The following is a 14363-nucleotide window of genomic DNA, read 5'->3' on the forward strand; positions in this document are numbered from 1 at the left end:
GCTTTCCACCTGGCCCAGGGTCTGGCGCGGTCATTTTCACATTTAGGTCGCCTTTCGGCAGTCTCAAAAGATTTAGGCCGGGTCAAAAAGCCGGACCAGTTTTCACCCGGCCCAGGGTCGCCTTAAAACTATGACCCCGTTCACATTTGAGTTAAGGCGGCCTTGAGCCGGCCTGAATCTCAAATTTGAACAGGGTCATATACACTGTGAGGGGAGGGACTAACAGAAACTGATAAAAATGTGGTAAAGTTTAAATGTTTAGAATTAAATTACTTAAGTTTCAGTTAAACCTCTTAAATTTCTGGTAAGAGAAACTTGATTAAAATAATAATGAATTACAAATGTAATTACATCCTGTGGACACACCTGGAGAGAACAATGTATCAAGGTTATCTTTAAAGACAGCATCTCTAGTGCCTTGTCATCATTTGTTTATAAGGAAGGCTATACAAAATGTACTTAAATGAGACAGCTCATTTAATTCCTGTGCAAACCATGATAATAATAATGATGACAGCTAACACACAATCATGAAGCAGAATTGTACTAAGAGACTTATTAAGTACTTAAAGAGCTATCCATTTAAATCAGGCCTAGATGTCTCCTGAGCAAACTGTAAACTTTACAGTTTACAGTGTAAAGGATATCATCCAAAAGCTCCCACTCATCTGTATCAGTTGTACAATCCACTGGTCAGTCAGGGCAACTCACTTCTTCCTCTGTATACAATATACCTGAAATGTAGTTTTGCAAGTCATAATGACTAAGCCTAGTTTTAACCACTTCATTTCATTCTTTCTGAATCATTTTAACTTTAAAGTACTTCCCATGGCTTTAGCATTGGAAAACCTTTTGCACTGGTATGTCACAAGCAGTTAAAAGGATGATAAGCAGGAGTAATAAACAGTGACTTTGAGAAGACAACTGTAACACTGAAAACTTGCATCAACCGAACCGACTTCCTCTTTCTGAAATGAAGCCTGTGTGAAGACTCAGCAGGATCTTTCCCTGCCTGACCCTGATGCAAATACACCAGAGGGACAGCCTAATTTTCAATGGAGCATGCATGGCCAGTGCTGTATGATGGTCCCCTGTGCCTAAAATACATTAAACTCCATTACATTCATTTCCGTTTAACCAGTTACTTTGTTAAAGCACAAAGCAGTGGGCTCTGAAGAGGTCTGTGTAGTGCAGCTCAGCTCCGGAGATGAAAAGCTGCCTCTGCCTCCCCCCCACCCCCCAGGTCTCCTTCGCACTTCCTTAGGGTTGTTTCTGCTCACCCAAGTTTGCTGTGTGTCAGTGGGCCACTGTGTTGACCTGCTTTATGATCATGTCTGCAGGGCTGAGACCCTGTATAACAGGATTAGGCTGTCTCTGCCTGCCCTTAGACTGAAGAACCACAGCAGGCATAATTAAACTACAAGAATTTCAATATTGTGCCCCTTTACTACACCAGTAAGAACCATTTTTCATCATATACTTTTTAAAGTTTTCCAAACCACTACATGCAAGAGAAGTTCTATACATCAGTGTTCTAAAATGATCAAAAATACACAAGGAAGAACTCGGAAACTTAACATTTATGCTGAACTGTGCAAAGCTAGCAGCAGCAATTACAGTGCATCCGGAAAGTATTCAGCGCTTCACTTTTTCCACATTTTGTTATGTTACAGCCTTAGTCCAAAATGGATTACATTCATTATTTTCCTCAAAATTCTACAAACAATACCCCATAATGACAACGTGAAAGAAGTCTGTTTGAAGTCTTTGCAAATTTATTAAAAATACTAAACAAAAAAAGCACATGTACATAAGTATTCACAGCCTTTGCTCAATACTTTGTTGAAGCACCTTTGGCACCAATTACAGCCTCAAGTCTTTTTGAGTATGATGCTACAAGCTTGGCACACCTTATTTTGGGCAGTTTCTCCCATTCATCTTTGCAGGACCTCTCAAGCTCCATCAGGTTGGATGGGGAGCTTCAGTGCACAGCCATTTTCAGATCTCTCCAGAGATGTTCAATCGGGTTCAAGTCTGGGCTCTGGCTGGGCCACTCAAGGACATTCACAGAGTTGTCCTGTAGCCACTCCTTTGTTATCTTGGCTGTGTGCTTAGGGTCGTTGTCCTGTTGGAAGATGAACCTTCGCCCCAGTTGGATGTCCAGAGCGCTCTGGAGCAGGTTTTCAGCAAGGATGTCTCTGTACATTGCTGCATTCATCTTTCCCTCGATCCTGACTATTCTCCCAGTTCCTGCCACTGAAAAACATCCCCACAGCATGATGCTGCCACCACCATGCTTCACTGTAGGGATGGTATTGGCCAGGTGATGAGCGGTGCCTGGTTTCCTCCAGACCTGACGCTTGGCATTCAGGCCAAAGAGTTCAATCTTTGTTTCATCAGACCAGAGAATTTTGTTTCTCATGGTCTGAGAGTCCTTCAGGTGCCTTTTGGCAAACTCCAGGCGGGCTGTCATGTGCCTTTTACTGAGGAGTGGCTTCCGTCTGGCCACTCTACTCTGGTTGTTCTTCTGGAAGGTTCTCCTCTCTCCACAGAGACACGCTGGAGCTCTGTCAGAGTGACCATCGGGTTCTCGGTCACCTCCCTGACTAAGGCCGTTCTCCCCCGATCGCTCAGTTTGGCCGAGCAGCCAGCTCTAGGAAGAGTCCTGGTGGTTCCAAACTTCTTTGATTTACAGATGATGGAGGCCACTGTGCTCATTGGGACCTTCAATGCTGCAGACATTTTTCTGTACCCTTCCCCAGATCTGTGCCTCTATACAATCCTGTCTCGGAGGTCTACAGACAATTCCTTGGACTTCATGGCTTGGTTTGTGCTCTGACATGCACTGTTAACTGTGGGATCTTATATAGACAGGTGTGTGCCTTTCCAAATCATGTCCAATCAACTGAATTTACCACAGGTGGACTCCAATCAAGTTGTAGAAACATCTCAAGGATGATCAGTGGAAACGGGATGCACCTGAGCTCAATTTTGAGTGTCATGGCAAAGGCTGTGAATACTTATGTACATGTGCTTTTTTTGTTGTTTATTTTTAATAAATTTGCAAAGATTTCAAACAAACTTCTTTCACGTTGTCATTATGGAGTATTGCTTGTAGAATTTTGAGGAAAATAATTAAATTAATTTTGGAATAAGGCTGTAACATAACAAAATGTGGAAAAAGTGAAGCACTGTGAGTTTTATTTTATTTTAATTACAAGGCACATATTATCAAGGTGTTCCAATGATAAAATCAAAACCATATTTTATTCTTTTTCAAAATTGAGACAAAACAGGTACCAAAAAAATCAGTAATGCCATTGACATTTTTCCACACACAAAACCAGGGTTGGGGTCAATTCCAGTACCAAGTCTGTTTGATTCCTGTTTCAATAAAATTGTTATTCTATTATTCCGAAGGCAAAAAGAATTGGAAGTGGAATTTGGAATGGGTTTGAAAAAGGTAATTAGATCCAATCCTGCAAAAAAACGTTTTGAAAATCTGATGGCTGCTAGCTATCACCTTACATTAAAGATTAAATTATCTGGTTCTTACCTGCCAAACCTCTCAAAGTACTTTATATTTTGTACTAAATGCCTTAACTGCACTTTGTAATGCTTTGAAATCTTTGTGGTGAAAACTGAAAGGGTGTTTGCTTAAGAAATAAATGGCAGTAAAGGCTAGTCACAGCAATGCTTTTTTTATGTTGCAGGTTTATAATTTGTGCATCACCACATGCAGTCAGATTTCACTGAGCAGTTTCAATGAACAATTAGATTTGAAGCGATTATCAGTACCATGTGTTCTGAAATTAGCAAATTCAGACCATGATTTATTTTTCTTTTAATATCTAGAATAAATCTTAGGCGCAGATCTTTTTTTTTTTTTTTTTTTTTTTTTTTTAAAATCGGGTGCACCATACTCTTATTGTACTGCACTCATGGAATATAATTTTGTTTACATTTCACAAACATATCGCTAGATAGAGGGGATGTGTCCTATAAGACTGTAAAATAAAGCCTATGTACAAGGAGCCTAGCTTGTTTTCTGTGCAGCAAAGAACTAATAATTGACTGCTCAACAGAATCGCAGTGAAAGGCCTTAGCCTCCAGTGTAATTTCATGCTAATATCTTAGTGCTTCATGTGCTTTGCAATACTTCCAAATCCTACTGGCACAATATTGAATTCCACTCAGTTCCCCCTAGGTATCCCACTGGCTTTCAGCTTCATTTACACTGCAGAGGGATTGCAATGTATTGTACACAGAAGGCAGTATTCCACTGCGGCAGAAAAGCATACAGAGATGGGACCTTTAACCTTTTAAGGCACAGATGATATCACAGAGCCTGATCCACCCCCTATCCCCCCAATCAAACTCCTTTTTCTCCAATGAATCTGAGTGTATCGGTACTGCAACTAAAAACACTTTCTATAATACGCTTATATTGCGGTCAACTCATATGCGATTATATTAAAACCTTATGAGAACAAACCAAAGTACAAAGTATACTGAAGACATTCTGTAATTCCACCCAGTCCTATCACATTCCTGTAAGCCAGATACACCCTGAAGGATAACCCACAGGCACATAGTACAGAAAATAACAAAGCAAACCACTGTTAATCTTTAGCACAATCCCAGTAAGGAAAGAGGATGTAATAAAGGCTATTAAAGACTACAAATTTAAGACAACCCGGCATTAAAATAAGATATCAGAGGCCACTGCTCTGCTACTGCTGTGTAACACATAAAACAAAACATATCTTGGATCAACACATCACATTTTATCCAGTAAACTGTGAATGCTGGTCTATTGGAAGATTAAAACTAAACAAATAAATGAATACTCTGTGATTAGACAGTGAAAAAAACTAAAACAAATACCAAAAAAAAAAAAAAACCTCTCCCAGACAAAGCACTCTCACTCAATTTCCCTTTGACCTAGATTGGAAGGGTTGATATTCTTCACGCTTGCTATAAAATATCCACTCAGATTACTGAAGCAATTTGCTGCTCAAGGATATTTCTACAATGTGTTACATATTCAGCCCACACATTTGCATAATAAAAAAGGATGCTAAGAAGCAATTGCTCGTCAATCGAGTTAACTATTCTGCACAAAAATCAAGGATGAAATGTCAGGGTTTCTACAAAAAATGAAGCAGTGTTTGAGCTGGCATCTGCAGCTCAACCCTAAGAGCATAAACACGGTCACTCTTAAGATCACATCCATATCTCCCTCATGGAAAGAGCTGCTCTAGGGGTTTCTAGGTTGGGAAAGCACTGCAACCTAGCTGCTGTGGCTTCATCCCCAGCTAAGATAAACACAGTGGTGCTACAGGGACTGAAATAAATTACACTTTGCATGTCCCAGCGACCAAGTCCATTTTACTACAGTATTCACTCATTATCTACACTGCAAGAAACAATATTTTTTGAAGGACTTGATGAACCAATAAACATCAATTCCATTATACATAGAACTAATCCTAATTTTTGCTGGCCTAGGCAAAGCTGATCTGTAAAGACTGACCTATTTTTCAGTCCCTGCAAAACACAAAACAAACAAAATTAAAAAGGCCACCCAGGAATCACGTTTAACCTAGTAATCTCTTTTTGTGGATCAGGTGTGCGATGTCTCATCTCTTGCTTGTCATTGGCCACAAGCAGCCTGAAAGCGAGGGAGAGACGAGCCATTAAAACTCAATCAGTCCCGGACCGTAAATGTGCTCCGTGCTCTCTCTAAAGCCCGAACAGAGAAATGATTTGCAGAGACGGAGCCGCTGAAACTCTGATATCCCATCTCAGTTCTGTCACCTCTGATGTACTAGAAGTCATACCGAAATGCCACAGCTGGGGAACTAGCACATAAATCAATTGCAGTAGCCTGATCCTCTGCAAGCCCACCCTCACCCGATCTTCCTCATATACCACTGCAATACATTACATTGCGACTGAGGCACTGTTTTAACATCATTTGAATGCTGAAGACGAATATCAATCTGGAAAAAAATGGAACTTCCTAACATGCTGACATGACAAAGTAATCAGTGTGATGCTATCCAACATACCAGTATTTATGGAGATGGGACACCTTAAATACAGGTCTGATTAATGCATGAAAGAGAGCTTGCTGGCAATACAGCAGGAGAGACAATTCACACCATTGGAACAACTTATCCACAGAACTGCCAATAATTGTGAAGAAAAGCATCAAAAGACATTTCTTTCAGGTCTAATATGTAAAAGTGCACTGTGTTGTTCACAACCATTGTTTCTCTCTGCAACTCATCAGTGCAGTGAAGGACAGTGAAATTCCCGAGAAGTTCAGATTTTTAACACTTACTGTACTTCTGAAGCTGTGTGGGTGACACAAAAAAAGTGTGTCAGGTGAGAAAACTGGTCTGTGTAACATGTCGAGTCAGACATCCAGCATCACAATGGGTAAAACAACAGTGGGCTGGGGGGGCACTGAACTGATGGGCTAGGAATTCTGCTGCGGTTTTGAAAGTCAGCAAATCGAAGCAAAATTGCTAAAGCCCCCCAAAGCTCCCTGTGAAAAATGCTTGTTTGATCAGCCCAGAGCCAGAGCACCCATAAGGCCAAGTAATGGCTGCCCTGGAGGCATTGCTGCTGGTTTTGGGATACCACCCTTTCAGTGGCAGTCCCTGTCCCAGCTGAGGAGGGCGGTGCAACATGACTGCCAATGCTCATTCAGCAACAGACCTCTTGCTTGACGTACCCTTTCCTTAATATTAAATATAGGCCAAGATCCAGCACATGGAGGTTAAACCAAAGTTGACATTCCAGTATTATTAAAATGACCTTTTTGTTTTGGGGGGGGGGGGGGGGGGGGGTATTTTGGCTTGTCCTTTAGCTTAAATGAGTTGTGGGCACTGAGTAATCATACTAAATTCCAGCTCCTTATCCCTGCCAAAAAGAAGCATCATTAGTGCACAGTGCAGAAGAGTCCAGGCCCGAGGGGAGCGAGCAGCCATGCGCACAGACAGGCAATGCTGAAATGAGTACAGCACCACGAGTCAGCAGGGAGAGGGATGGAAACTGCCACTTTATAAACCCAGTCCAAGGATAAGCCATCAGGGCATCAGACGCAGTCATGATCTGCAGATGGGCGGCCACCTCCTCCAACTGAAATGTTGCCTTGTCCGAGTAAGCTTTGTTGGTTTACTTGTGATATTATAAATAAATACAATCCATTACATAACCACATTACAATTTAGGCGGAATAAATTACTCCCCCATCTGAAATATATGCAGTATATTTTACATTTCCTTGGTTGCCTCTCCTGTTTTATCATACATAGAAGTACTCCTCAATTACTAGGTCTAAGTAGCTACAATAACCACCATCACTAAACCCTGGAGTAAAGGGTTAGATCTCTGGCATTGAATTCACAATCTTAGTTGGGTACCGATGATGCAAACACTTGGTTGTTTTGAACTATAGAATTGAATGGCTTCCAAGCATGATGACCACAGCATTAATCATCCCTGCAACTTCCATATGTGATATGTGGTATGTTATAAAAGAGGAGTCTATTTTGTTTATTCTAGTTTAAATGTTTGTGAAATGTATTTAAAATAGTAGTGTCACATTCAAGATTTCACGAAAATCTTCGTAAAAGTTTTGTTACGAAGAGACGCACTTTTGTACTAAATGTTTCATTTTCAGAAAAACAACACTTTGAAATGCATTTGAAGAAAAATAATGCAATCAAGGTATTATTTGATTACAATTTCAGTGAAAGGAATACTTTTGTTTGTGTTTAGACAGTCTTAAAATCTCACAGCCTCAAGTTATGTTAAGACATCTTTATTGCAAGCAGTGTTTTTCTAATGTCCGCAGTTTCAGCAGCCAGATTAATGCCTCTGGCGTGTAATGAAATACAGATTTACATCACAGGAATTTCGTATCAAAATTACGTTTTTGCAACATAAATCAAACAAGCCTACACTGCTAATAAAAAGGGTCATCTCTAAATTGACATTGAAAAATTAAGCCTCTTAGCACTTTCACTATAACGCCAATCATAAAAAGCTTATGTCCTGCCTGCGATCTGTTCAGCAGAGAAAAACGAACATGCCTTATTAAGCGTCATCATGCCACAGAATAAATATGTCCCTTAGCTGATGGGAATGCCTCTCATATGCCCATTGTCTTCATGGCATGACCAAGTGACCTAGTTCTTAGTCTCATCCGCAGCCTGGCAGATCTCTGTGTAACTGGTTGCACCAGGTCTGTCTGATAACATAAGTAAAACTGGCCTGAAATTGCCTCCTGACCAGAGATTTTTTTCTGAAGCAGGATGAGTGCTGACAGATCATTTTTCTGTTCTTCATTCTTCTGCAAATATACATATTCAGGCAATACTAATTTCAATTGTGAGTTTAAGTTGATTAAAATAATTACATTTAAATATGATTAGACTCAATACTTGTGTGCATCTGTGAAAATTAAGCTAAACTGATCAACTGTTCCACAAGGATTGTGAATAATCCTGTAAATTCACCAAAGCATCTATAATCAATCAATCCAAAAACAATTGAAATAAATTTCAGCTGCAAGCAACAGAGGTAATAAAAACCATACAGCGTAAAGGAAAAGAGATACGAATTGAATCTGATCGTATTTATTGCTACAGGTCTAACTCTATACAGAACAAAAATGAAAATCAGAAATACAAACTGATTTTCAAAGTATATATGTTTAAGTTAAGCCTACATCATTAAATTGACCTATATGATATTTTTTGTATTCATAAATGTGCTTTTATTCTGCATCAATTCTTGACTCTTAAGTATGGAAAGAGGCCAATTCAATAATGATGAGTATACCAAATGTTAATATAAGTCTCTGCTCTCCTTGAGTGACATTCTAGTTAAACGTATCTGTGATGTATAATTGAAAATAAATTGTAACATTTGAGTTAACTGCCATAGTAAAATAATAACTTCCTTCAAGAAATGTCACACAGTACAATTAAATGCGCTTGTAACTAATTCTGAGAAGTGGTAAAGATACTAGGCCTACATAATGGAAGGAGGTACGGGAAGAGAAATGTCGCTATCTAATGAAGGGTAAATATACATTTCTGGGAAACACAAATGCTGCTGGAAATTGTTAAAATATGTGACAGGGGTTACAGGCAGCTACCATACCTCACTGAACACTTCATGTTTCACTTCCTTTTGCTCTGAGGGCAAGAGATAAAGATTCACATTGCAGTTACAGCCCCACTGCCTTCTCTTTCACTGAACCAATCCAATCCAGATAGCTTGGTTTAAATACTGTAAAAGTAAGTCCTGACTCGGACCGTATGAATTCTGGGCAGTAAAATTGTCTTCTCTATTAACATTTAATGAGGATGTAACAGTGCAGAAATGAATGAGATTTTTAGGTATACTGCATGGAAGATTATCATAGATAGTTGATGGAACAGTCAAGCAGTAGAAATCTGATAGGAGACAGGCTTGTCCATTATACCATCTATTTACATTTCAGTGGAAAGAAGATAAACATAAAGGAGCCGATATTTGTCACAAGGACAGGTTTGCCTGCACCGTTTCATACGATAAGATGCAAGAGCTCAAACAAATAAAGCACCCAGTACAATACAGAGCACCCTCCGATTGACCTACGGCTTTCCATTTCATCCCTCGTTCACAGAGATCCCAGTCCGGCAGAAATCTGACACAGTTGTCTAAAATATTAAGTATCTTCACATGGGCTGGAGCACCAGAAGTTACCTCCAACATTTCGAATGGCTTTAAACACGAGAAAAATAAAATCATAATTCAGCTCCAGCACATATTCTCAGTTTCACACATTCGAGCACAGAACATCTCTTACTCCAAAGAGGTGGGAACAGGAACATGCTTTCAGAAAATACATCAATGAGAAATGATGTAGCTGAATACATTATAGTTTAAGGAACACTATATATTAAACTAAATCACTATTTAAAAAAAAAAAAAGCTATAAATCAATTGCCTGTTAACCGTTGATGGTCTTTACTGCAGGGTTCCGGTGTACGTCGCTGGCTTCTGCTTCTCAATTCAATTTCAGAACTGGAACCACATTTACCACCTGCCGTGAAAGCGCTGTGCTCTATGAACTGACAAGAAAGGATACCCAACCCAAACCACAATTCACGTTCTCAAGGTAATTCTGCCTCTTCCCCTTATATTTAAAAAGTAGTTGTGTATAAAGTGTTGCATGCAGAAAACAGTTAAATCCTGTTTACTACTTCAGAAATTCAGATGAAAGAAAGGGCCTATGCAACCCCACAAAGATAATAAAAAGATATATGCAAATACATAAAAAAACTCAATTAATTCACAATTACCTTTTTGTAAAGACGAGATTGTTGCATGTGCCTGATTGAATCATACTACTCTTAATAGTTCACACCTTGAATTGGCAAAATGCAATTTGCTCTGAATACTGAAGAGCAGACAAATCCCAATAACTGAATCTCCAATGACCAGGGGATGGTCTGACCCTGTGTTCTGAAGAAAAAATAATGGTAGGCCTACATCTGCTACATTAGTGCAACCAAAATCAGCAGTCAATAAATAAACACAAACATAACTGTCTGACCAGAAACGATCCAGCGGTGCCGAGATCGAAAGAGGGAGCCCAACAGACTTATACAAATGGCTGAACTGGCAGTTTACAATGAGACTTAAAAACAGCAATATCCCTCAATCACACCCAAACCATATTATTTGAATCCAAAACAAAGAAAAAAGCAGCCAATGGTCCAATTCAGCAGTAAGGCCCCAATGTATTTACTCCCACAATTCAAAACCGCTTTGATTTCAATAAGCTCCAGAAAGCATCACAAAAACAAACTTTAAAATAAAATGCACCTCTTGTTGTGCTAGAGAAGGAACCTCTTCAACCAAAGCAATTTTCTGCTCAGTCTCTTCACAAATTACATTCACTTCAGGAGATGAGCGATACTGACACATCCCTGTAGTTGCATGTTATAATGACAATTCCCCGAAAGCACTCATCACAGAGCGAAGTTCTGTGTGACGCTAAAGTCTTTCACCCAAAGCACCATGGGGCAACATTTATTTTTAGAATAATGGAGAGAATTTGAGGTTTTAAACCCTTTGTTTTTGTTAATTCCACATCACACTTGCACAGCTGGTGTGGACTGCGAGAAATTAACAGTGTCATGAGGAACAAAAGACTATAAATAAACGTCCTAAACTCAAGGGTGTGTGTTATGGGCAGTAGCCAATTACGAATGAGCCTAAATTAATTTGAATCTGAAGAGCTGGGACCTACAAGTGCAATCACTAGCATCTGCAGAACAATAAAACTGACTTTTAAATAATGTCAGGCTTCAAAAGAAAAAGCACACACACACACACACACAAAACCACACTCAGTACAAGTCTATTCCAGAAACACCAACTGAGACACGAATCTTCACATTGAGGCTCTCGGCAGGATGTATAATTTGTCAATGCATCAATAATGATGAACATTTAGCACTGACAGTCATAACTGTAGTGGTTTGCTGCTACGCATTAGCTTAGGCATCAGTAGATATTTCCACAGAGATTCTCTCCACTGTGGGACAGGCTGTTTTTAAAGTATTTTAATTCACATTATTTTTAACAGGTAGGTATTTCTCAGAAAGGTTTACTGATTTCCCACTTCCCCAATCCTTCCAGGCAGATGCATGATCATACAACTGTATGTATGTGACTCAGTATGTGTAAGTCAGAGAATACACCTTCTTTAGCAATGCATGAGTGCAACCAGATAGGCTACAGACTGAAACTGCAGGTTTATTTTTCCTTTGGAAGTGGAATGACAAATCATTATAAAAGCTGCCATATTGTAGGACAGTGTAAAGAAAGGTGTAGGTGTGTTCTGGTCATATTTCATAAGGGCGTCCCATCAGGAGCAGCTCGTTAGTAATGTTATAAATTATAGATTTTATCCAAAAAAATTAAAGTGTCACTCTTTGGGGATTTGAGTTCCCCATCTGCAGCTTCAAAAAAGCTCTACACAAGTTACTATATTATATATGCAGATAGGCACATTTTGTTCTAGCCAGTCTCCTGACTTTAAAAGGCCATGTTGCCTATACTTTATTTAACATGTTGGGTGGAGGTGCTTTAAACCTCTTTCGGAGTTGGGCAGTTAGATGAACAACTTTATTTCTGACGATTAGTTAGCTCAAGACAGCAACTCACAACTACAGGAAAAGCACAATCGCCTTCATCCATGTCGCCTGGTGGCTCTCGCTAACACTAAGAGCACCTGAGCGCTCCCACATGCAAATGCACATTATGCAAAAAGACAAATGCATAATAAAATCTTTACACAGCGCGGAGTCTGGTTACAGCAGAGGGGCGGCTCTCGATTATTTCACATCCCGGAGAAGGAGGGGAAACGACGGGTTAGGTCTCCAAGGCCTCGTACGTACCCTGCGCTTCCTGGCTGTGCACAACTCGGAGCTGGAGAAAGATGCACCCTTTTAAGAGCTACACTACAGCAGACACAAGCCGTGCGTGTCGGGTCATACTTTCCCCCCCCATGTATGTAAACGACCGACACTTATGTCCCAAATGCTCTCACGATGCATGAACCCAGCCCAGCACTGCAAGAGCAGTAAAAAGGAAAAGCCTCTCTAGGATCGTCTATTTCCACGACAAACGCTCAGGTCTGGATAAGACGCGGGTGGACGGGTGGATTTCTCACCTGCATCCCCGGCAGGCCACTCTGCACCGGGGAGTGAGCCATGGCGTCCGGCGGGTCCGACCACAGCGATTCAAAAGCCAAATACGACACCAGTTTCCAACGCGGATGCCCTCAAAGGGGGGTTTATCTGTATACCCCCGTCCTCCCGGGTGTGCAGAAGAGACCCTCTCGACGTGATCTCCCCCCCCCCCACTTTCAGCCTATTATAAATCAGTCCGGCTCACTCCCGCAGCCCCCAGACAAGCCGAAGCAGCAGCTCCTCCGTGCGCCGAGGGTCCCGTCCTTTTTCTGGATGCAGAGCAAATGGTCTCCCCCTTCCGAGTAGAATAAAAGCTGCACTGGAGATCATTGCATACTGGTGACAATCCCGCAGAGCTTGTGTGTCCATACAGCGGTGTCTGACGGCATTTTCTGGGCTCGTCTGACGAAAGGAAACCCCTGGCTCTCTCTTCCGCGGGTAGCTGATCTCTGTCCCGGTGACCCGCAGGGGTGCATGTGCTCCGCGGTGCCCCCAGCCCCGGCCTGTGCGGTGCTGTGCTGTGCTGTGCCTCGGTGCGAGAGGCGACCCGGCCCACGGCAGCGGCCGACACTGCTGCTCGGTGTGATTACTGGACTGTGATAGCACGGTGTTGTCCTCCTCACTTCGCTCCTGTGCCCTCCGCCATCTTGTCAGCGCTGTCTGACATCAGGGCGGATCCGGATTCCCAGTAGTGACGCTTCTTCGCCGGTAGAGGGAGCCCGACTCGTCCCTCCGCACCTCACTCCACCACCAGGCAGGGTTGCCAGACACTTGCCTCCAAATTAAACCATTTGTGAGGGGGAAAAAAGACACATGTAAAGCTTTTTTCAGCAGTTTTCCCCACGTACTGTCTGTTCAACCATGGCAGGTGTAATCGAAGCATTCCCCTCTCCAGAAATGGGCCCTTACTGTATGTAGCTGTGCATTGAGGGATGCAGCCTGGATGAAAAGTATATTTGATTCCCACCTGATAATTTAAATAAGCATAGGTGTGTAATCTTATATTACCAGTGCGACATATGTACGAGCTACTTTCTGTAAAAATAGATGGATGGATGATTTGCCAAACCTGAGAGACTGTGAGACAATAGCTTTTTTTGTAGGTTCTTCCCATACATCAGCACATAAAACAACATTAGACTCTTCCTTAATTAAACCAATTGAAGTCGCTGTTCAGATGCAGAAACCTTTCAATGCAACGGACAGGCAGTATTCCACATTAGAGTTGCATCAGACATCCTATATACAAAAGGTGTATCGCTCGCTCTACTGACATTACAATACTACTCATTTTACATACACCAGTGGCAGCATTTCAGATTGTGGTGGACGTGGATGTCATACCAGCAGCCATAACCACTGAAAGAAGGATTTTAGTTGTCTTCCCAAGCTGGAGGCGATACAGTAGGTCTTGAGGTCAGGCGATACAGCAGAAGCAGAGGAAGTATCCAGTAAAGTATTCTCCTCATTGTTCAGGTAACTTCTATGACCATGTAGTGGGAGAATTCCTGCCTACAAAAGCATGCCACACGCTTCCATGTTATTCTTGTGAGAAACATGCAGTGTGTTGATATGACTGCTAAAATTAATCTT

At 41.2% G+C, this 14363-nt stretch overlaps 1 protein-coding gene across 1 annotated transcript in view; it reads right to left on the reverse strand.

Moving 5' to 3' along the window:
- LOC136751274 (serine/threonine-protein kinase 24) overlaps positions 1-13432 on the reverse strand; it is a 40926-nt gene extending 27494 nt beyond the window's left edge. The window contains exon 1 of the mRNA XM_066706740.1: positions 12752-13432. Within this exon, the coding sequence (XP_066562837.1) occupies positions 12752-12793 (42 nt within the window). The 5' untranslated portion in view covers positions 12794-13432. The remainder of the gene's footprint in view (positions 1-12751) is intronic.
- Between the last annotated feature and the right edge of the window lie 931 nt (positions 13433-14363).

The sequence above is a fragment of the Amia ocellicauda genome, chromosome 6 (assembly GCF_036373705.1).
Source record: "Amia ocellicauda isolate fAmiCal2 chromosome 6, fAmiCal2.hap1, whole genome shotgun sequence".
Classification (NCBI taxonomy): Eukaryota; Metazoa; Chordata; class Actinopteri; order Amiiformes; family Amiidae; genus Amia; species Amia ocellicauda.